Below are 22,520 nucleotides of genomic sequence, written 5' to 3' on the forward strand. Positions count from 1 at the left end.
TTCCCTTTAGGGCAGTCACATAGGGCAGGATTGCAAAAGCATTGGAAGAAAAATGGCATGCACAATATTCATATCTAAGCTTGTACACAGGAGGTGAGAACAAAATCAGTTATTTTTGTATCTGTTTCACTTGATGCTCTAGTCAATTCAGGGTGGTGGTCCATGCTTGAATACAAGGAGTAGCTGCTCGTGGCTGTAGGAGCAAGAAGTGGGAATGTGCTGATGGCCTTTGCAAATGCTCGTGTGGTCGAGTCTGGTTCACTCCTGTTTGTTACCAAAGCCAAATCTACCAGTCTCCTAGATTTGTTGTCCCTTGTCTTGCCGTACCCCAAGTGATTCATTCAGCCTGTGAACTTCCATTGTCTTGGTTTAAATGTGGACCATAAGTCTATTTGTCAATCCTGGTGCTGACTGTTGTTGCTCCATTTCTGCCTTTTGTGGCACAGCAAATGGAAAGGAATTACATTTGAACACTTGCAATTTGGACTCCAGCTCATAATATGCAATTATTCTGTGACATGTTATTGCAGTGCTGCCTATAGAATTACATCTCATTTAAAACTTGCTCTCTTTTTGTCCTTACATCAGTCTACATGGAGCATGCTCCTGGGACTCAAAAGGCGGGGAAAAAAAGTTAATGCTCACCATTTAAGTGTACTACAAAAATGACTGGAGGATTAGAGAAGATTTTTACTTATGAAGAATTATTAAATAAGCTGAATAGATGTTGCTTGGTTGACTTGGCAAGTATTTTGATGTTTGCAGTTGTTAGACCAGTGAAAGGCAGCACTGAAGAGTGGATGAAAGAAAGACTGGCAATCTGGACAGAGATCTGCCCAGTAAAACACCTCAAAGTGCAGAAAGAGAAGTCTTCCTGTTGGTTGAGGTGCTTAAATTAGTAATCAAGGTATTGCTGGCAAAAAATTACTAAATCATTTTTGTTTCTGGGTGATCTATTAGGGGTTTTGAATTCACTGATAAGAAGTTTGTTTTTCAAACAATCTTTTCAAAGAGTTGAAGAATGTAAGTAAATTTTTCAACTGTTGTCTTTTTACTGGAAGCTAAATCTTTGATCTCTTTTTGGACGGTTTAATTTTTTCAGGGCTTAGCTCTGATGTCAGTTTTAAGACATCTCTGAGAAGTCCAGCAAAAATAATTTGCTGGTAGTAGATTGTGCCTCATGGACCTCGTGGTTGGTCCCACGAGGCAGTATTGTCCACTGCGAGTGTGCGCTTGATAAATGCGATGAAAGTAAATACGCCTCGGTGCCTGCCGCTCGTTTCGGCCTGTGGCCCCGCTTCAGTTTTGTGTTATTGTAAATGGCTGCAGGCGCTTACAGAAGCTTGCTAGCCGCTCTGTGCACGGAGAGCTGGTGGATGTGTGTTGCAATGTTAAGTATGGTGCCTGAAAAATTGTTTGCCAGTTGTACTAGACCACTGATGTTTCCCATCCCCCCTCCGCTGCACCTGGTTTTTTTTAATCTCTTCTCCTCTTGCCCCGCCTCGAGCATACCTACACTTATTTACAAATATACTTAAATATGTAAGTGAGCCAGCACTCGCTGAAGCGAGCTTCAGTGAGCCAGCTGTAATCTAAAATACTGAGCACCCCAGCAGCCTGCAGAATCCTTCTGGCAGATCTTGGTAGTCTGGTTAGAACAACTATTCAAGGCTGATTCATCTGAATACGTATTTAGTTGTTTTAGCTATTTATGTACTTTTTGCAATACTTTTCTTGCAGTTTTTCCCCTTGCTTGTTCTCTTTCTCTCAACCTGTGAGGACCTTGTTGTTGAATTATGGAAGCAATTGTGTGTCTTAGTAGCTCCTACTTTGTCAAGTGAAGCCTGTTGACCTTCAAATGCCCATAAATTTGTAGTGAGGTTCACTTTAAAATGTTAAGATAAATGTTTTAAAGAAAAAAATTGAAAGTTTTTTACAGTTCTTGAATCTTGAGAATTTAAAAAAAAATCACCTTTTAACTTGAAAGACCTGTAAAAATCAGGAAGTGATAGAAGTTCGTGCTAAACAAATGACGCGTTTAGTACACGTAGTATTGCTTCATTTTTTTTTTTTGTTGTTTCATTTTCTGTTAAAGGTAAATATTTTTTAAATCTCTTGCTTTTCTGTAATGTCAAGGTGTCAGCCTAAAAAGGTGTGCAGATACAATATATACTTTTTAACATCCTTCTTGTTATGGTTGCTGATTCCAGGAAGTTTACTTTTTAAAACACTGGTAAAATCCAGATTTATAACAATGCAATTTACTTACTTAATTATATTGTTATGGCTGCTATGCCTGTGTTAGGAAGTCAACAACATTTAAAAAATGTTTCTAACTCAGTGCTACCTAAAACATTGCCTCACCCTTTTGTCTACTTCACAGTAGTGTGACCTTAGAGTCTTTTGGGGAATTTCTTGAAACAACATTGTTGTTGCTCATTAGATTTTTTTGTTTGTTTGTTTGTTTTTAAACATAAGAATGGCTGTTATTTTTAAAATATCTCATTAATGAAGTGGAATAGTTAAGATAGCTACGTTACTATTAATTTAGACCAAATGTGGATGAAATGTCTAAGTTTTGTTGCAGTTGGTAATACTAAAAACTTTACTAAGATAAAGTGGAAAAAAAAAAAACAAACCAAACCAAACTGGACTGAAACAGATTGTTCCAGGCATCTCTCTTCCCAATAATCTCTGGGTTTTTTTTTTGTTGTTGTTGTTTGAGGTTTTTTTTTGTTTTGGGGTTCCCCTCCCCCCCCTTCTTATCACTCTCTTGATTTTTAATTTCACAGTTGAGCTCTAATACAGTGACTTATATCACTTAGCCTGGAATAAACCTGAGGCGGATACTGCCTTGGTTCCTCGCTGCGGAGCCAGCGAGGCTGGGTGCTTTATGGAGATGATGCACCCCACCCATAAGGCAAGGAACAGTACGAGTTTTTTGTGTGATCCCAGTAGGCGTTTTAGATGTTTGTGATGACTAGCTTACAACTTGATGCATTTTAGCTAGAAGGTCAGTTGTCGCAGAACCTGTTTGTTGGGTATATTTGTGAATTCTTGAAATTTTTGACAAAGGTTCTCAGGAGCAGCCAAAGCAGAAGTGTAGAACAGTGTTGTAGGTCATTCAAAGCAGAAGCCATCCTCCTTTGCTCTCCTTCTCCCTCTGGTAGTGCAGGCTTCAGGTTTGACTTGGCCTAAAGCCGCAAGCATGGGAAATGGCCTGTGCAGTCTCAATCTATTGATAAAATTGTAGTTTACATCCAAATTATACAAAAACTCTAGTTATTCAATTCAGTTACACTTTTTGTCGTATTTAAACTCAGACCTCTTACACTTTAAATGTTTGCACAGACACTTAGACGTTGGCTAAATATTTTGCTCAGAAATGGTGAACCTAGAGTTATCTCCAGTTTTGTTCTAGAGACTGAGAAAATAGTGCTAGGTCTCATTTGTCATTTTAGGTACTTAAACTCGGTGTACTCATTTATTCAGTTTTCATTTATACTACAAATTGTTTCATTTATGGTATGAACATTTAGATTCTTTGGCATATTTTCAGTTAATCGCCAAACATTGTAAAGAATGAAATATGCTTGTGACATATGGACTGTTACAGTATTATTGTTAGTATAAAATTTCAGTTATTACTTTAATGATGTTCTTATGTGCATTGCAAATAAACTTGAATATTATCATTAAGAATTTCTTTATATATGTAAGCTCAAATTTTATTTAACATGTTTTGTTGTCCACTAAGGATGACTTAATGGTAATTCACCAGTATTTATATAAAGGAGGGATAAGTATTGCTAACATCCTGTGGGAAAGTGGGGGAATATTCTCCTTACTTTTTGTATATTATGAAAATTACCAAATGTAAGCATTCTCATTTTCAGAGCCAGAGTTTCTCAAAAATAGCAAGTATTGGACATAAGGATGCTACTCAGAAGAAAAGCATGAACAAATTATGCTAGAAACTGTGCACTGTCCAAGGAAAACAAAATTATTCTCGAGCTCTCTGGTGCACTTGACTGTTTCTTGATTTGCCAATAAAACTACCAATCTGTAACGTAACCCTGAAAGATCATGGCTATAAGCTTATGTAGAGCTGAAGAGATGGCTCTTGGGCTATGAATTCCACTCTGTTGTTGCTGCATACTTTTTGAGTAGTAAACATAAGGATTTCTGGAAAGTCCAGGAGAAAGAAAGGTTATAAGATATCAGTAAGAGCATTGGCATTCTACTGACAGTAAAAGAATCAATTACTCTTTCTTGCAGTGCTCTTTCTGCCTGTGGAATATGTGTATAGTATGTACAGCCTGCCAGTGGCCCCAAGGAGGCAGAGTACAATCCTTTTCCTTCACGTTGAATCATAAGACATACATGCGTCAGCTCCAGAGAGTAGAGTTGGGAACACTTGCATTGTTTTATGTGCTTAAGAAGCTTTTGGTAACAGTTCTGAATCTCTGTTCTCAAATGGTCAGTCAGACAAGTCATGGAGCCAGGCCTGCCCTGAATCGGAAGCGCGACTCTGCTCATTTTCACATTAAGGTGGTGTTGTATATTTCTTAATCAAATCCATTTATGTCTCTCTTTCTTACAAAAGTAACAAAAGTAAGCTGTCAAAACTACGGAGAAGTTGCTTTTTTTTTTTTTTTTTTAGGCTGCTACCAGTGGAAGTCCATTGTTAGCATGGTAATGCTGGTTTGTAGTAGAGCAGTGCCTGAGCCAGCCCACTACTGGCTGTTCCTTGCCAACCTGCCGGGTAAAAATGCTTCATTCCAGCTTGTTCAGTCAGTTGGTTCTTAGCTAGAAATTACTTGCAAACAGCAGGTCACGTCATAGATCACTTCAACTTGTGTCCTGATGGCACTGGATGATCTTTTTCATTTCAGCTAAATGCATGTTTACATCATGTTTGACTATTCTTATTGACCATCAAAGCACATTATTATTATTTATTTCTGCTGGGCCTATTTGGAGGCAGGGAGAGAGAAATTGCTATCACAGTGATATGTATTATGATCTATGTGTCTCTACAGTTACTGCAACCTAAGTTGTATGTGCTTGAGGTGTTCCTCTTGTTACCGAGAGGGATGGTGACCTTGTTGACATGCTTCTTGCACTATTATATTCTTCAGGGTAGGAAATGCTGACTCTAGCACCAGCATTTCTTTCTTCTGTGCCTTTCCCTAAACCTGAGCATAAAACAAATGTTAGAATTCAATTGTAGGTTTTTTGTTCATTTCAGTTTGAGTGTTAAGTAAGGAGAAGCTTGATGCCAGAGCAAAAGAGACCTTTTTTTTTTGATTCAGCTGAGGGTTTTTTGGCAGTCAAATGCGTTTCCTCCATTGAAGGTGAAGACCAACTTCATTGGAGAGCAGCCAGTGTTTTTCACTCGTCATAAACTGGCTGCTCTAGTTGGTGACTGGTGGTTAAGTATTCTTCAGGTGTCTGTCAAGCTATTTACTGGCTATACTTGAGCAAAGAAATGTCAGCTGGTGTCATATTTTAGAGCAGCTGCTATAGCTGGCCACCAGCAAATGGCCATTTGGAGTAAGATTCATCTTGCCTGATCTCCAAAATTCAACCGACTTTGTTGTGTGCATACCCTTCATAGTTGGTGAGAGAAAATTGGCTTTTATAAACACCTTTTTTTTTTTTTTTTTTTTTCCCCCCCTCACCTTGGGGTAAAAATCAGAAGTCAGATAAGTTATTCTTTAGAAGTGTCTGTCTCCATTAACTAAAATATCTGGGGACTGCTTGAAGGTTGTGACAGGTGAGGAGAGGGTACTCCTGCTCATTTCTCCCAGGCTTTCCCTAGAGATTGGTACAGACTGCAGTACCTACAGAAAACACTGCTTATAGAACCATGATGGATATTTGTATAAATGAAAGGCTTCTTGGTCTTTGTGTTCAACAGTTTGTAATGCAGGTGAGGCTGAGGCGTGGAGTGGTGACTGCCTGTAGGTATTTCTGTCTACGAGTGTATTCAGGAGTTGAGAGAGCACAAGAACCTACCTCTTATAAGGGACTTGATTTGAGCATGAGGTACAAAAGCAGGTAGTTCTGCCTTTATGATTAGGAATGAGTATCTTGTATGTGTCATCATTATCTATTTAGAGGAGATTTTTAACAGGCAACTAAATACTTATTCTGTGCTGGAAGTCTGTTTTCCACTTGACTTTTATTTACTTCTATACCATTTCTCTCCTCATTTCCCTCCCCAAAATACCTTTCCCTGTTTTCCATTTTTTCTCTCTCTTAATTACAATATTTCTGGAGAGCTTTCTTTAACCTATTTTAGTAAGTATTATAATTAACAGTTGGCACTGTATTACAAACAGAATTTTATTTTTCTTTTAGCTGAACATGCTGTGCTTCAGTTCTTTGACTAGTATCATGTATCTAACATATCTGTAGAACAGTACACTAATTATATACTACTTCAGTTAGTGAGCAGAAATAGTTTATCATCTTCTTCTGCTTATTGTTGGTAACCGCTTTTATCTGCTGAAGGCTTTTTGTATGCATTTTTTATCTACTCATCCTCTATTGCATGTTTAGCCAAGAGAGGAAATAAAACCTGTCAAATAAACTAAAATTGCTTTTTCTTCCCTTTTTTTTTTTTGGGGGGGGGAGAGGAGAGGGGATCTGTAATGAGCATGCAGTTTAGAAGGCTTATCTGTGCAGTATTTTATCTAAGTGTTTAATGTTTATGAAACAAAGATAGCAAATGTCTCTTGAATTGTACAAATAAATTTTAAAATAACTTGAGGGAGACACACACATTTAAAAGCTATGCTGAATGGTTTTGAGGAAACAGATTCTAAATTGAACACTTCCTTTTGCAGGCCCAGATCGCCTTTCTTCAAGGTGAAAGGAAGGGACAAGAAAATCTGAAGAAAGATCTGGTGCGAAGAATTAAAATGCTGGAATATGCGCTTAAACAGGAAAGGTATGCTGCTTTAGTGATGAGTCTATGACAAAGAAATTCTGAAGATTGATATTTTCTTTTGCCTTTGTATATGACAAAACCAAGAAATATTTCTTCTGTATATAATCAGATGTTAAATTGACAAATATTATTATACTAAATAAACCTAGTAGTCTAATTGTTCTCATTATGGTAAAAACAATGGCTAACATAGTATGGCTCCAAAAACATGCAAATAAAACCCAAAGCTGATCAACAATGAATACTTTCTCCTTGGTAAAATTCCACCTAACTGTATAGATTATATCCCAGAATTACAGTGTATTCTCTTTTTGTTCAAAGTACTAGCTTTGTTTAATAATCTCTGACAACTGAAATCTTGAATAACTGTCTTCAGTCTAGTAATTACTAGTTTTTAATCTTGCTAAGTTTTAGTCTTCCCATTATGATAGACTCTACAGGAATATCTTTTGGAGGCTCATTGTGTGAGGAGTGAAAAAATGTTTGCATTTACCAGTTAATCAAATGTCTGTTTCTTTGTTCACAAGGATTTCAGTAGAAGTTCCCAATCTACTTTACCATTTTATTCTTACATATACTTTCCTATTATTCTAATCTTTGAGGTAAACAAATTGGTTTTTTATCATGTTTCCAGAAGTCTTTCTATTCGACTGATTTATTTTTTTAGACCAAGCTCAGTTTTGAAATTGTTTTTATTAGTACAACGTCTTTTAAAATACTTGACCAAAGAGTACATGTATGGTACTACTGCGAAGCAATTGTTGCTTATGTACCATTTTCCTATCAGATAATTCCCACTTCTTTTTAGCAAAATATGAATAAAATAAATCTCTTTTAAATAGTTTGTATTGGTAGAAATAAGATTAGAAATATCCACATATGCAAGTGAGGAATAGGATATTACAGTTAGATAATTTAAAAAGGACACTAATAGTTGTATATCACTGTATTGCAATTAGATTTGCTCATCTTATATGGGCTGCTTTAGCACATGAGGCCTTGCCTTGCACCATCCGGTTTGGCTCTTTCCAGTAGCAACCAATTCAGCAGCATGGAGCTGCAGCCGGTTTCCTGGCCAGCAGTAGCCTCAGGGCTCCAGTCTACTTGCTTCCCCTTTGGGGGGTTCTCAGAGGCGTGCTTAAGGTTGATACCCATTTGGCCCAGGCCTTGTTATGGCACTCATTTCAAATAGCACAGAAAAATATGAAATGTATGCATAATGGAGATTGCGGTTTATAGCTGTGGAAAGGCTTGCATTTGAGGCATGATTATAAAGGCTAGAGTTGCTTTAAAAGAAGGCAGAAACAATGGAGTACATTCTTATGCTGTTAAAGATAATCTGTAAGGTATATAAATTCAGGAAGATTTCTGTATTTCAAAACTGAGGGAGCTTTTCCTGATTACTTAGGGATATCTTTAATGCTTCATGTTCGTAACACAGATAAATTAGCAATTTATCTAAAATTATTAGACTGTGTAAGTACATTTCTGTGTGCTGCCAAAGAAGCTTTGTAAGATGTTAAAAAATAGTAAAAAGTGAAACTTCCCTACAGTGAAAATGTCCCCCAGTTGCACTCGGTAAAATCCACCTAAATTGAGACATTTAAATCCTCATGCAACAATCACTGTTAGGATTAGGAAAAAAATCTGGTGGTTTCCTATTAGCAGTTTTTACATAGGTATCTTTTATATTTTCTTGTATTTTTTCTGAAGTGTATGGTATTAAACTCAATTACTCAAGTCAGTAGGCTACAGTCAGCTGATACTGTCCAGTTTGACAGTTTCAGTATGGGTGTGCAATAGTTTTTAAAGTAAATGTGATGCTTGTGAATCGTGTGTGCTGGAGACAGCCATTTATAAGAGTTTGTGGTTTTAAACAGCAGTATTATTTGCCAACTTGTAAAGAATCAGTCTTGTATTTCTTCTGGAAGTGTCTCCCGGCAAGTGTTCTTGCATAATACTTAAAAGAATGGCAACATAACTGAGCTTGGAAGTACTGCTTTCTTTCTCAGCATTTTCCCAAGTCAGCTGTTGGCCAGGTCAGGCAGTAGTCAGTTGGTGTGCTGGCTGTTCCCACTGGGATCTCAGAGTTGGAAAATGACATCCTACAAGGTACAAGGAAAGCATTTCTGGTCAAGTTAGGGGAAGGATGGTGCGAGTGAGAGGGAGTAGGGAAGCATTCCTGTGTTCCTTCATTTCTGCCCTGGCCTTGCAGCACACCAGATCTTTCTTAGGTAGATGAAATAAGTTATGAGTAATGGAACAGAATATGAAATTGTGGTCCAGAGTAGTCCGTGTTCGCAATGCTCTCAGGAAACCATGAGCAAGAAATGAATTACATTGGTTTTCCCAGATACATGCTTATATGAGCTGCTGTTCTGTATAGTGGGTGTTCAGCATTTCTTTTACCAACCAAATGTTTTCAAAGTTTGCTATAAATAAACAGCTTTGGAGTCATGGTCATTGTTCTCTCTTTCATGACAATGATGTAATTTTATAGTGGGTAAGGTAGAAAATTAGTTTTACTTAGATAAGCGTGTTTTTTTGACAAATTTAGTTTAGTGCTCTGGCTTTATGTTAGTAATTGTAAGATTACCTTGTTGTTGTGTGTATAGGAAGCCCAGTTATTTCTCCTGAAGAGTCTTAATACACTAAATAGCAAAGCGCTTAGGAGGAGGTAGTTAATAATTAAGCACTATCATTTGTTCAGCAGCAGTTTTGATGTAGTTTTGCCAATATCCAGTAGATTGCAGTGTGAGGCTGTTCGCAGTTGAGGGTTACTTTTTATTAATTTATCAATACTTGCTCCCCCACCAGTAAATTGCATTATTTCCTTTGGATTTTCAGGAGCTAGCTGAACTGTAGCTCTGTTTCTCTGAAGTCCATGTCCTATTTCATCTAGTCTAGCTCATTTCCTGTCTTAACATATTTTAACAAAAAAACTGGACTCCTGAGCCATGTCTCTAGAAACACTTGATTTAATTTTATGTTGTTTTCTGCACTGGTGTGTCTGATCAGCGTAAGGCTGGCGCCTTCTCCCCTAAGTAGAATATCTTGCCGTGCTGTTCCTGGCAGTCATTCTTGTTTATGTCTCTTGGTTTGGCGGCAGCTCCCAGATCCTCTACGGATGTTTTGGCAGGCTCCCTCAGCACAGCTGGATCAGATGCTTCAGGTCTGGCGACAGATATTTCCAAGAAATAGTGGCCTTTTTTGATCAGGATCAAACTTGTTTCTGTGTGAAGTATTCAGAAGAGGTTTCACTGCTCTCAGTCTTAGGAAATTTAGAAGGATGAAAGCATTTCCCAAAGTAAATCTTGAAGTGTTGTAGCAGCCATGTTGAATATCTCTGTTTGCGTAGAAGACACATAGTTTAAGGAAAATCCTGCTAATCAAAAAAGGAGAATTGCATAATGAAGTGCAAAAGCCAGAACAGTGGTAATATTCCTACTTATCTGAGTGAGGGTATCTACCCTGTAACATAGTTTCACAGCCCCAAAATAGCTTTCCTGCAGACAATTTGAAGACTAGTTTTCAGATGGAAAATACCTTCTATAAAGTTATATCCTTCAGCTAGTTATTTTCAAGTAAATTTTTTTTGTCTCTTATACTGTTAATAATTCAGATGTTGTTTTTGGAAATTGAAGGTAAATCATCCAAATTGAAGAAGTTTCAGATCATAAAGGCTCATCTTTGTGATTTGTTTCCCTCCACCTTCCCTTGCCTCAAAACCACTGTCTTTGTTTTTGACCAGATGATACAAAAGTTGGAGAAACTTTGATTCTTCTTTATACTTATTTACAGGAAAAAATACATTTGCTGTTTTTTGTGATAATAGTATCTCACTGCTATGCCGTGGGAACTAGACTTCAGTGTGAACTGCAGAGGGCCAGTTTAAAGCTGTTAACAAGTGGACTATGTGATTTCTGAAAAAGCAGAGAAATTAAGTGTGATGAGTGGGCAGGAGATATTGTTATTGTAGAAACAGATTAAATATAAACATGCTAATGGAATAAGCTATATTCAGAATTTTTATAGAAAAGAATTAAGGTTTGTTATGAGACGTTTCATAGCCTTTGGTTGCAATATGTGTAACTGAATGGTCAAGACTACGCCTTCTAATCTTGGAGTCTGAATTGTGTTCAGCCCTTCCCTTAGCATGCTTTAGAAAGAAGAAGATTGTTTGTCTTTCATACCTATGACATTTTAAACTGTACCATAAGAAAGTTTCAATAATAAATCTCATTTGCTGCCTGAGGAAGTGTAGAAAATATTTGCCTGATGGACTGTTAGCTATCTGTATTGATTTTTAAAAAAAATATTCCTCTGAACTTTAGAAGCTGACTATAGCTGAAGGTGAGTACTCTGGATAAGTACTCTGACATAATATTCATGTTTCTGTTTCGCATCTAACTGGTGTCTTGCTCAGATACCTGAATTCATACTAACTGATTCTAATTAATTCCATTTTGAGTTTGCCATTGGATTTTTTATCACTTTGTGCAGGCAAAGGTCTATGGCTTTTTGTTTTTAACTTTCCCAGCAATATTAAAAATAAGGATTGCTTTATGGGATCGTCAGCTCTTCAATTACCTGTCTTTTTTAGGACATGGTTCTTCTAGCCTATCTGTGTTTCTGCTGGTCTCTGCCTGTGATACACAAAGTTAAATTTTTTGAAAGATTAAATCTTAGTCCAACTTGGCCTTAAAATAAGTTTACATGGTCTTGTACACCACTGTCCCTTAGTCTAGGTTGTTCTCTTGAAGTATAGAAGAATAACAAAGGCTTTAAAAAATGCTGCATTATGAGGAGGAACTAGTTAAAAAAAACCCAACACCCTGCTGCTGATAGTTTAGAATGTGGATAGAATTAATAATCTGACCTTGCAGAACTGATTTTATAATGCTTTTAATAAGGGGGGAGGATATCAATAAGAAGAAAGAATATTACTGTTGATTTGAGAGGGAAAGATATTTAAAAAATGAGCATACACAAGTGTTACAGATTGGAATAAACTTATTGAGAATTTTTTAAAAATGCAGGCTGAATTTTTGAAAAATGGATTTTGGAGAGCAGGTAAGAGATTTGAGGAACAGGAGTGGTGTGAAGAATGATCCTTTCAGATAACCTAGCAAACATTTTACTTTGGTTCTTTAGGTGAAAATTATTAACAAAACTTTGATAAGAAAATGAGTGAATGTATGCAGGGTAATGGAACTTTATATAAGACCCATGAGCTAAAAGAAAATGCTGTATGCCACATAACTAACTGTTCTCTGAAATTATTTGCAAGAACTGAGTAGAGTACAGAGTAGGTCACTAATCCAGATTAAAGTGAAATATTAATATTTGATAAGTTTAATCAAAATGGATTAAACATTAGGGTCACTTGAATTGCTACCTGTGTAAAAACTTGAAGTTTTTGACAAAATGTAGTGTTTAAAGTTGCTGAGGTAGCTTAGTGACAGAGTAGAGGATTTCTTAGTTCATGATTAGTCATTACTTTTTATTAGTGATGGTGAGGGGAAAAGTATCAGTAGTTAATAATGAAATGCATTTGTTCTACCAGAGTAACATTTCTTTTCTGGTGAGATGTAGGAAACAGATAGTTGGGAAAGGAAAGAAATATTTTGATTGAACATTTGGCTTTAATTTTGTTTTATTCTTAGTTATTCTTTTCTGTACCTACCAAAATGTTTATCTTTCACTTATTGCTGTTAATACGTTTCAAGTGCATTCTTTCTCCTTGCTGGTTGCTGCTCATCTGAGTTGGAGCTTAAAACTCTAGCTTTTGAGGAGGAAGTCAGTTCCTTCATCTGTCTTTGTTGCTACACCTAAGAGACATTCCTTCACTCTGCAGTTACCAGTCTCATCCAGAATTAAATGTTTATTGTAATTAAAATGAAGCTGGATTAGCAAGCAACTAGTACTATCACTATTGAAGCATAAAAACTACCAAGCATCGCTTTTCTCAGCACCATTTTTTTAGAAGGAAGGAGTTTTCTTGATGAAATACGAAAAAGCTAAAGAAAACAGTAATGCAATGAAGATGTCTGAGAAGCAACAAGAGGTGCAGGTAACTTGAAAACATCATCTACAGTTGTTCTTGATACAGTCATTCGAGCTTAGTTCTTCTTGCCTCATACAATTTTGAAGTATCACACCCATTAATTTTTTAAAAAAACAAATTTTAAGTGGAAGAGTTCCCTTGTGAGTAGGGGAGCTAGTGAAGTCTCTTTTCATGTTGGTCTATGTGAGGGTTGTTTTTTTTTTCTTTGTCTTTTGTAGTCTGTATCTTGCCACCTTACACCTAGCACCGTACATTTGCACAGGGCCTGCGTATGTATGCGTGCTAGCTGGTCGTCCCACTACTGCCAGGCTGCATGCCCAGCACTGCCTGGATTCATCCCTGCGTTTTGTTCAGGGTAGGAACTGGTATGAGTGCTGCTTTTCTACCTTAGGTTATGAAGGCTACCAAAATTTGTACGGAGTCAGGTTTTTTTTGAGTCATCTAAATTTTCATGTTTGGCAGAAAACAATCATAGAGACAAAAGTTACAATGAGTCTGAGAGAAGTGGGGAACAGGTACAAAACTGACTAAGGCTCTCCTTGCCTCAGTTTCTCTGTTACTGTGTTACAAGACTATTGAATGAATCTTTAATAACTTATTTGTGCATTTGTAATGCTACCCTACTGTGACATTTAGTGTGTTTAAAAGTCTATAGACACTGACTCTGTAGGATGAAACTTTTTAAATTAAAAAGCATTTCCTTTTTCTTCTGGCTACTCTTACCGTATAGCATGCTTTGTGGGGTTTATTACAATAGGCCTTCTGTAGGCTAAATCTTTTTGGAAAAGAAGATAAAAGATCAACTGGTGTAGATGGGCTTCTGTCAGTGCTAAATCTCTTTTAGAATAGTTCTAACTGAGGGCCTGCTGCTGTTGGAAAGGACAGCGTTTTGAATAATAAAACTAAGATTTGTTTAATTGAGGTGACAATATGAAATACAAAGTAGATGGCACTGAACTGACGTGGATAGTAAAAATGTTTCATAGTGATGCCTAAAAAAAAAAATAGGAGGGGGGGGGAGGGAAGCTGACAGTAACCCATGTCCACAGGGAAGAAACCTTTTCTGTAGCAAGAACGTTTTGTAAAATCTGCAGTCTGCTGATCCCTGTGTTTCGTCAGTATTCACTTTGCAATTACGTGTCAACCTTGGAAAAAACAATTAAGCAAAATCGCATATCTGAAATCTAACTGAAAGTATTAGTTTTGGCTTTTTCCTAGCCTAGGAGAAAGGAGTGGCTTTTCAAGTGAAGATAGGTGACATTAATGTGTTTAGAGATATGCTTTAAACGTGCTAATATTTTATTTTTATTTTTCTTTCTTTTTTCTTTTTTTTTTCCCTTTCAGGGCTAAATATCACAAATTAAAATATGGCACAGAATTGAATCAGGGAGATATGAAACCACCAAACTATGATTCTGGTAAGAATTTCTTAAGAATGAGTTCATTACTGGCATAAAAGCTTAACTGTGGTTTGTGCAAATGCTGAAATGATAGTGTTGATAAAGTAAGCCACTTAATGGAAGCAGTGGGAATAGAGATAATTAATAAAGACTATATTTTACTTTTCTAAAATTAAAAATATACGCTAATGCTCTGACAGAATCTGTTGATAAATTAAATGAGTTTAGATTTTAAAAAACCCAAACAAAAAAGCTGCTTCTGGAAAGAATTATTTTTCTCTGACTCAGTAATGTTTGTGGCTGTTTTGGAACAGGGAGGTATTAAATTTGTAGCTATCGAATCCTTTTATCTTTTAATTATTCTTCTGAATAAAAAGTTAATGTCAAGGGACATGAAATGTATAGTACATAATTTTTGTTTGATTACTTTAGTGGTATTGCAGGAGAAAAATAATGGAAGTGTGTATTAGACATAAACGAGAGTTTGAGAGTGGGGAATTTATTTACAAAATTCCAGTGATCACTGGAAATGCATACAACTAACTTCAGTGCTATGCTGCAAGAGGACAGTTTCACTGGTTTTCTAGAGGTTGTAGCTCCTACTTCACACAAATAGTTTTAAGCATGAACTTGAGGAATTAAGAACTTAAATTGCTTCCCTTTATCCCTCTCTATATCTCCCTATCCTTTCCTCAGAAAAAAAAAAAAAGGAAGAGTACAGGGATTTGGTTATAAGTCAAGCCCTTGAAAGGAGAAGTAATAGGTGGTGACTTTTGTATCTCAGTCCCCTGTTACTCCTACTACAGCAAAGAAACTAGAACCACCTGTACATCATGGAAGAATATAGAAAGTCTGCATACTTCAGCTCTGTCACTTGATTTGTGGAAGGGATGGTCTTGTTTACTGTCATGTTTAATTCTTATCTCATTGGATTCAGAAGGTCATTAAGAAAACCCAAACAAACAAAAAAATCCAGCCACACACCAACTGATGAAACTTTACACCAGGCTTTTCTTGTCCAAGATATAATGAATTTTTGAGAAATTTTATTTTGTGTTATTATCAAGGTAATTTCCTTAACTGAATAAACAGTTTAATTCAGTGTTACTAAGTGGAAGACCCCAATCTGTATCTGGACCACTAGAAATCTTTGTCCTGATCGTACCAAGATCCTAGACATCCTTGGTGTTTGTAATTTCTCGGGATACAGCTCCAGTTTCCAGCTGGGGAATGTAGTGCAAGGCCTGGCTTGCCCAGCAGAGCTATAGCCAGTGCATTACTTCCGCAAAGTGAACGTTAGTGGAATTACCTCTGTTAAAATTCCGTTATCCTGATTTATCCCATTGCATTCTGTATATGTAGCTGTCAGAAACGTACGCTTTTGTTCTACATCAAATCTGGACTGATTAAAGATATACACTTGAAATATAAACTTCATCACGCTCCTTTGGAGTTGTCTTTGATAGATACTTACTTCTATGTCCGTGTCTTTCCCCGCCTCGTCACTATTTTTTCTACCCGGTGAGGAGAAAATGTGGAAGTGTTTCAAATAGTTCTTCCCAATTGGTCCTTGTTGTTTTTCTCTATGATCTTTTGAGGAGTCAGTAATACAGTTTAGAAGAAAGGATTCAGTCTCCTGATAAAAGGATTACTTTTTTTTTTTTTCTCTTTGTGATATCTTCTGCTGTTATTTGCTCATAATGCGAGTCCCGTAATTCTGATCTATAAACTGCTGTAAGAGCTAGCGGTCATCAGTTCTGAGGAGACTAAGCAAAAGAGAATTCTTGCCTGTAGATGTACTTAACAGTGCCTTCAGAAGAAGAGTTTTTTTCCTTTCAAAAGGAATTTTCAGGCAGATTTATCTGTCATGTTTTAATTCTTATAGAGTAAGCTTTGGTAGTTGTGTGCTGGCTCCAGCTGTGTTCAGTTGTTGGCAGAAAATCGTTGTGCAATTGATTATTTTCCAGGGTTGCTATTAAATGGATTTGTGAATTTGAGATGGATAAAATTCATATGACTCTCCTCGTATGTGAATTCTGATAAGTCTTTGATAGCTTCTTTGGGTGGGGGGTTTTGTGTTTGTTTTTGTTTGTTTGGTTGGTTTTTTTTGGTTTTTTTTTTTTTTTTTTTTTCTGTGTGGTGTTAATACATTTGTTTAAGGATAAATTACTTCCTGGTAAGGACAATAGCATTCCCACATCACATATCAAGTTACTCATGGGATTATACCACAGGTTTTTCTGGTTCTTAATTTTTGTTTACACAAGAAGACTCTTCATCCTTTAGTGTTTGGACCACAAGAGTTTCAAGTTTTGTAGATGCTTTTGTAGATACTAAAACAAGATCTTTTATCTTGGGAAGCATATGTTTATATATCTCCTGGAGGAGGGGGAAAAAAATCCTCCGCTGTTATGTAGTATGAAGCTATATATGGAATAAATGTGCAGCTGTTGTTTGCCAGCATTCAGATAGATTTCTCACCAGAACAGCCACATAATTTCTTTTGTGGATTTCCTGAATTAGTACTGTCTGGATACAAATTCACACTTGTGGAAAATGTGGTGAAAATTTTTCAACAGCTTTTCAGGTTAAAAAAATAAACAAACAACCCCCATTGTATTTTTTTTTTCTTCCACAAAACTAATACAAATATGGATTAATTTAAAGTTAATGTGAGTCGGTCTGTTGGTTTTATCTCGTATGGTCAAACATTAAAGAAATTGGTTGGATAGTGAGTTGTTAATAAAATATTGTGCTGCAGTTGCGTTTGATATTGTTAGCAATTAAAGGTGTTTGTATTTAAATTTAAATGATGAGCAACAATTATAATGGAAGGTTAATGCAAAGATGAAACTGCAGATTGTCTCTGTGATTATGTTCCCTTAAAGAAAAAGGAGTAAGATGGGACTTTTGGATGTAAGACAGAAAGGAAGGCACTGATGACTAGTGGAACTTGCTCGAGTAGGATGTACCTGACAATCTTTATGTGTTCATAGTACTACAGTTCTGTGCTATGTGCAATTTTTTTCTCTCTTGACTGATTGTTGGCACTTTGAATTTTTTACTTTGTTATTAAACCATTCCTAATCATATTAAGACAGATCACATTTGTCTTCTCAAGTGGGTGGGCATCTTTTTAAAAAGTAGGACAAAGAAAAAATGTTCATAATTAAATAATCTTTTCCAGATGAAGGGAATGAGACAGAGATTCAGCCACAACAGAACAGTCAGCTAATATGGAAACAAGGACGACAGCTGCTAAGACAGTAAGTGTTGAAAAAAGGACTTGAATAATGAATGCAAAGGAAAGAATCTGGTAGTGAAATGTGATGATGGTGGTATTTGATTTTTTTTTTCCCCTGTTAGATTTTCCTTCAAGAAAAGTTAGTGTGTGCGATGAAGTTCATTCAGCTTCTGCCCTACTTTTCGTAGGTTTTTGAAAAATTTTAATATTTCAGAACTTCAGATGAGAAGCTTTGTCAAATCACAAACATGTAATCTCATTTGCTGTTCTTTCACTGAATATAATACAATAATCTACTTGAGAAAACAGTGGGTCATGACACTTTGCCGTTGTTTTGCAGTTAAAAAACAACACATGCAAGTAATTCTGTTAAGAGCGATGTAAATGAAAATTACTGGTGTTGCAAAAAGGGATAGCTTGTATTTTGGCCTGTTATAGGTGCAAAAAAAGACAAATATCCAGAAGGTTAGACTAGAAGTTTTCTAATTCTCAGTTCATCTCAATGAAGCAAATGTCTGTTAATCCAAATCAGTTTTTGAATTGTGCTCATAGTGAGTTAATTTCCAAGGTATTTGATAACATTTTTTTGGTTTTTTACCCTGGTTACAGCCCTTGGTTTAATTTGAAGAGGTCTCTTAAATACCTCTCATCAGAGTGTCTCTGTCTGTTTTTTCATGCATTTGCCTCATCCCTTATGCTGATAGTTAGATTCTAAGGTCTTCTAATCAACTAGCAAAACTTCTGGTTTCTAATTTTTTTTTGGTGTATTGCATAGGATTAAATGAGAGTGGAGGGAGACGATAAGGACAGTCTGGAGTTTATATTAAAGGATCTTTTTGAAAGAATTTTTTTAAAGTTAAATTTGTCCGTTGGATAGCTTGTACATGCTTTTCTTTTTCAAGAGCTCAAATCTTACCTGTATGTTAAATAAATATAAATAAAATGGTCTTGACTTGGATCGGTGATTTTGGAGACAAGACATTCCTTCTCAGCGTAATTCATAAATAAGTGACACAGTGCTGAATACAGTGTGTGTTACTGATGACTCTGTTTTCCATAGGTGACTTGTTTGATTTTTGTATAGCCAACAATGAGTATTTCTCTCCTAATGCGATTATGTAGAGGATATTGTTAAATAATTGGAGGAGAATGTTCTTGCAGGAAAAGTGCATGTCCTTGATTAGTAACAGTTGTTACTGTAAAATAGCATTTCCCCTTTTTAGTGTTGTAGAATATTGACCATTTAATTAGTCCAGTGCTTGTGAGAAGATAGTGCTATTAACTCCGTATTTTACAGGAAAGGGGAGAGTCAAATTTTTACTTTTTTTTTTTTTTTTTTTTTTTGGGGGGGGAAAAAAAAATTCCCATCTGCTCCCCACCCCCAGAGGCGATATGGCATATTGACGAAAGAGTCGACTTTAGACCCTGAGGTTTTTGTACAAGCTAGTCCAGAATTCTTGCTGCCCACTCTTATATGCAAGACAAATTAGTATTTTGCAGCTCCATTGCAGAATAAGAAAAAGCTAAGGCAAAGATTTTATCAAACTTAGTGCGTTATAAAGAACAACTCTTAATTGAAAGTACTTTTCCATCCATTTTAGTAAATGAATGAATAACGTATTGTATAACCTCTGACTGCTTGGCTCTTTGATTTTTTTTTTTATTTTTTTATTTTTTTTTTTCTCAGTGACTGTAGAGGCTGGTACTGCAAGAGGCGATCCCTCTGCAGCTGGTACAGGATGATTTATAAGCATGTTTCGTTAGCACAGCCCTGTACTTTGCTAAGCTAAGGAGTTGAAGATGAGTTTAGGGAGAAGTTTTTGTTTACTGTTTTGAATAAGTGAGATATGCACGGAAGATTAGCATGAGTTCTGTTCCTTCAGGTATCTACAAGAAGTGGGCTACACGGACACAATATTGGATGTGAAGTCAAAACGAGTACGAGCTTTACTGGGCCTTTCAAGTGATGCTTCAGAGAAGGAAAATAGAAATCAAGAGCCAATGGTAAATGGCACAGAGGGCCAGATTAAAGAAAACGTGATGATTGGGTAAGCATCAGGATGACATAAATGCATAAATGCACTTAATGATGTAGAACAAATTCCTGTTTACTGAGAAGATTTCAGGATTTTTCACGTAATTGGAGATTAGAGCAATTTTAACTAATTTCATTAAATTGAGCGATAAGTATGGAAGTAACTCTTAAGAGTCACAGCTTAAAAGCACCATAAATTGTTTTTTCAGTTGGTTGGCAGCACAAAGTCAAATCAAGCCTCTTTGAGATACGGTTGATAAGTGGTTAGAGGTCAGCGTTGTTTCAAGTTAATGGTTTATGTGTATCGCTGGAAATGTTACTGTATCAGTCACAGGCTTTCCTCTTCTTATCTGTGCTGACTATGACATGATAATCTATATGAGATACAGTTGGTTTTTTTTGACAGGATCTGAAAAACAAATTCACTTCTTACATTCTGATTCCTGTAAGTTTCTGATTTTCCACTAATGGACTAATGGATATAGATACATAAATGCGACTGAAATGCTGGGTATTAATTTCTGTCTCTCAATATTTTTAATACTATAAAAAGTCATTCAAGGAGAGCAGAAGCTTGCTGTATTTACTTTTGCTTTTAAGCAATGTTGAAAAACATAAGAGGCTTTTTTTTTTTTTTTTTTTTCTTCCCCTCTATGGCTAAGTTTCAGATTTAACTATCTGTTTGTTCTTGTTTAAGATACCATAGTTGTAAAACTTGAAAAATAACAAAAATTATGCAGGCTTGTTTGAACAGTAGATGAGGTAACTTTTTCCAGTAGTTTGTGCTGCATTGGGGAGCACAGCTTTCCTCAAAGGTTCTCCCTCTTTTTTTCCTTTTCTACACTAATGTGGCAAAATTCAAGACCTTTTTTTTTTTTTTTTTTTTTTTCCTCTCTAAGATCCAATACTGCTATATGACACATTCTCTTTTAAAAAACATTTGTAAAATTTTGTTATACTGAGCAGATAGCTGCAGCAACTTCAGGCCAACAAGTTACATAAGGGCAGAAGTTTATTGTTATGTAATTATATTTAATTATGTGAGGTGGAAAATTTGGATGTATGAGAGAACCCATGAGCTACTAAAATATATTGTGCTGCTAGATAGTTGACAAGCCATGTTGTTTATGTACAGCAGCTTTGTTTTTGAAGAACAAGGAATACTTGATAGATTACAATAACAAGTTTAGTTTGATTTCTGGTGAAGGGGTCACTTCTTCTCAGGTCCCCACTTCTCAGGGGGAGTGGGTAAATGAAGCTTCTCTTCTTGTGCTGTAAAATTTATTTAAATGGGTTTACTTTGATTTTGAAATAGATGGATATATTTACAAGATAGTTATTTGATGGATGAAATAGTCAAACAGTGGGTTTGATATAACGCATTTGCATTTCTTTCCTATCTACTTGCTTTCTGGGTAGATCCGCTATTAGGTTTAACACTTTGTAGTCTACCCTATGGCTGAGGGGATTTACTGATGGAGAAAAATTAGTTCCCTTCCATTGTGGCTCTGCAAGCTTGTCAACTGCAAGGCTAGTCAGGCGTGTGCTTTGAGAAACTGTTTTCATCTCACTTGTGATGCATAAGATGGCAGTCTGTATTAGACAGTTTAGGGAAGTATTTTGATACATCATGTGCAAGAAATGACTCCAGGGTTTTATAGTGGAAGAATTTTGCAGGGATCTTGTTCAACATAGCCACGTCAGTCTTCATGGGTGATTTTGAGTTTGTGGATGTCTGCTGAGATCTCCTCACTGAGAGGAAAAAGTTGGGATTTTACTAAAATTCCTTGGTCAATCTGAGTACAGGACTAGCTTTCAATGCTGTGATTATTCTGGGTGTTTCAAGTATGCTTTCAGACCATCTCTTTCAGTTTTCCACGCAGGAGGCATTCTGTGGTTTTCTTCCTGGCAGAGGCTGCCTGTTATTTAACAGCTATTTCATCTTCTGCAACTAGATACTGTAAAATGTTACACCTCACTGTTTCTGTGGCATGTGGCACTGTTCAGCTCCTCCCAGCTGCATTGTTCCTTGCCTCTGAGATTTCCAAGTGCAGCTTTATGGCAGATGAGAAATCAGAAATGACATGAGTTGTTTTTCTTGATTAGCTCATACTTACCTGTTCCCTGCCTCATCTATTGTCAGCATTACTTAAACATGTTTAGAACAGCTACTTCTTGAAGAGTATTAGCATTGAATAGGTGACTAATATTTAAGGCACATGGATCTTGCCTCTGATCCCAGTTAGAATTCTTACCGAATATTTGAAAACTTAATTCAACACTTTTTCTACCCAGTTGGCAGAACTGGGAAAAATTTAGGTGAGTCAGCTAAATTCTGGCTCACAGTCAAGGTAGGAGCCCTCTGAAGCAACCCCACCAGTGCTAGGCTGCTTACCGGACAGCTGAAAAGATTGACAGTTCTTTTAGCAGCATCTTGTTATTCCCAGGGTGCACGTAAAGTGAGAAGAAGATTGGGGCCACAGCAAGCTTGTACGATTGGAAGGAGTGTGACGAACATGTGCATGTAGTTTGGTAGTGGTAGAGGAGAAAAGTGATGGTGAGAGACTGGAAGAACAAAAACCCAACGAAAACCTTAGTGCAATCTCAGGAAATTTAAGGTCATATATGTGTGTTTGCCAGGACCACCAGACATTGGGACAGTTACAAACTGAAATGTAGATGGAAGACGCTGTGTGGCTGCATGGGTACAGTGGAACTATTTGTAGGAGAAAGCTTTGCTATCACCACAGAAGCCTGTGAACTGCTCAAGCCAGTGCAGTTTGGCAAATTTTGTGGTTCAAAACATTTAATGAACA

General features: G+C 36.5%; 1 protein-coding gene across 4 annotated transcripts in view; it reads left to right on the top strand.

The window, feature by feature from the left end:
* STRN (striatin) overlaps window positions 1–22,520 on the top strand; it is a 72,188-nt gene that overhangs the window by 6,536 nt on the left and 43,132 nt on the right. For all 4 annotated transcript variants that reach the window (XM_086745607.1, XM_086745608.1, XM_086745609.1 and 1 more), the window contains exons 2-5: window positions 6,855–6,958; window positions 14,370–14,443; window positions 17,613–17,691; window positions 19,553–19,717. In XM_086745607.1, coding sequence (XP_086601733.1) covers window positions 6,855–6,958; window positions 14,370–14,443; window positions 17,613–17,691; window positions 19,553–19,717 — 422 coding nt within the window. The remainder of the gene's footprint in view (window positions 1–6,854; window positions 6,959–14,369; window positions 14,444–17,612; window positions 17,692–19,552; window positions 19,718–22,520) is intronic.

This window comes from Chlamydotis macqueenii, chromosome 3 (assembly GCF_036417535.1).
Source record: "Chlamydotis macqueenii isolate bChlMac1 chromosome 3, bChlMac1.mat, whole genome shotgun sequence".
Lineage (NCBI taxonomy): Eukaryota > Metazoa > Chordata > Aves > Otidiformes > Otididae > Chlamydotis > Chlamydotis macqueenii.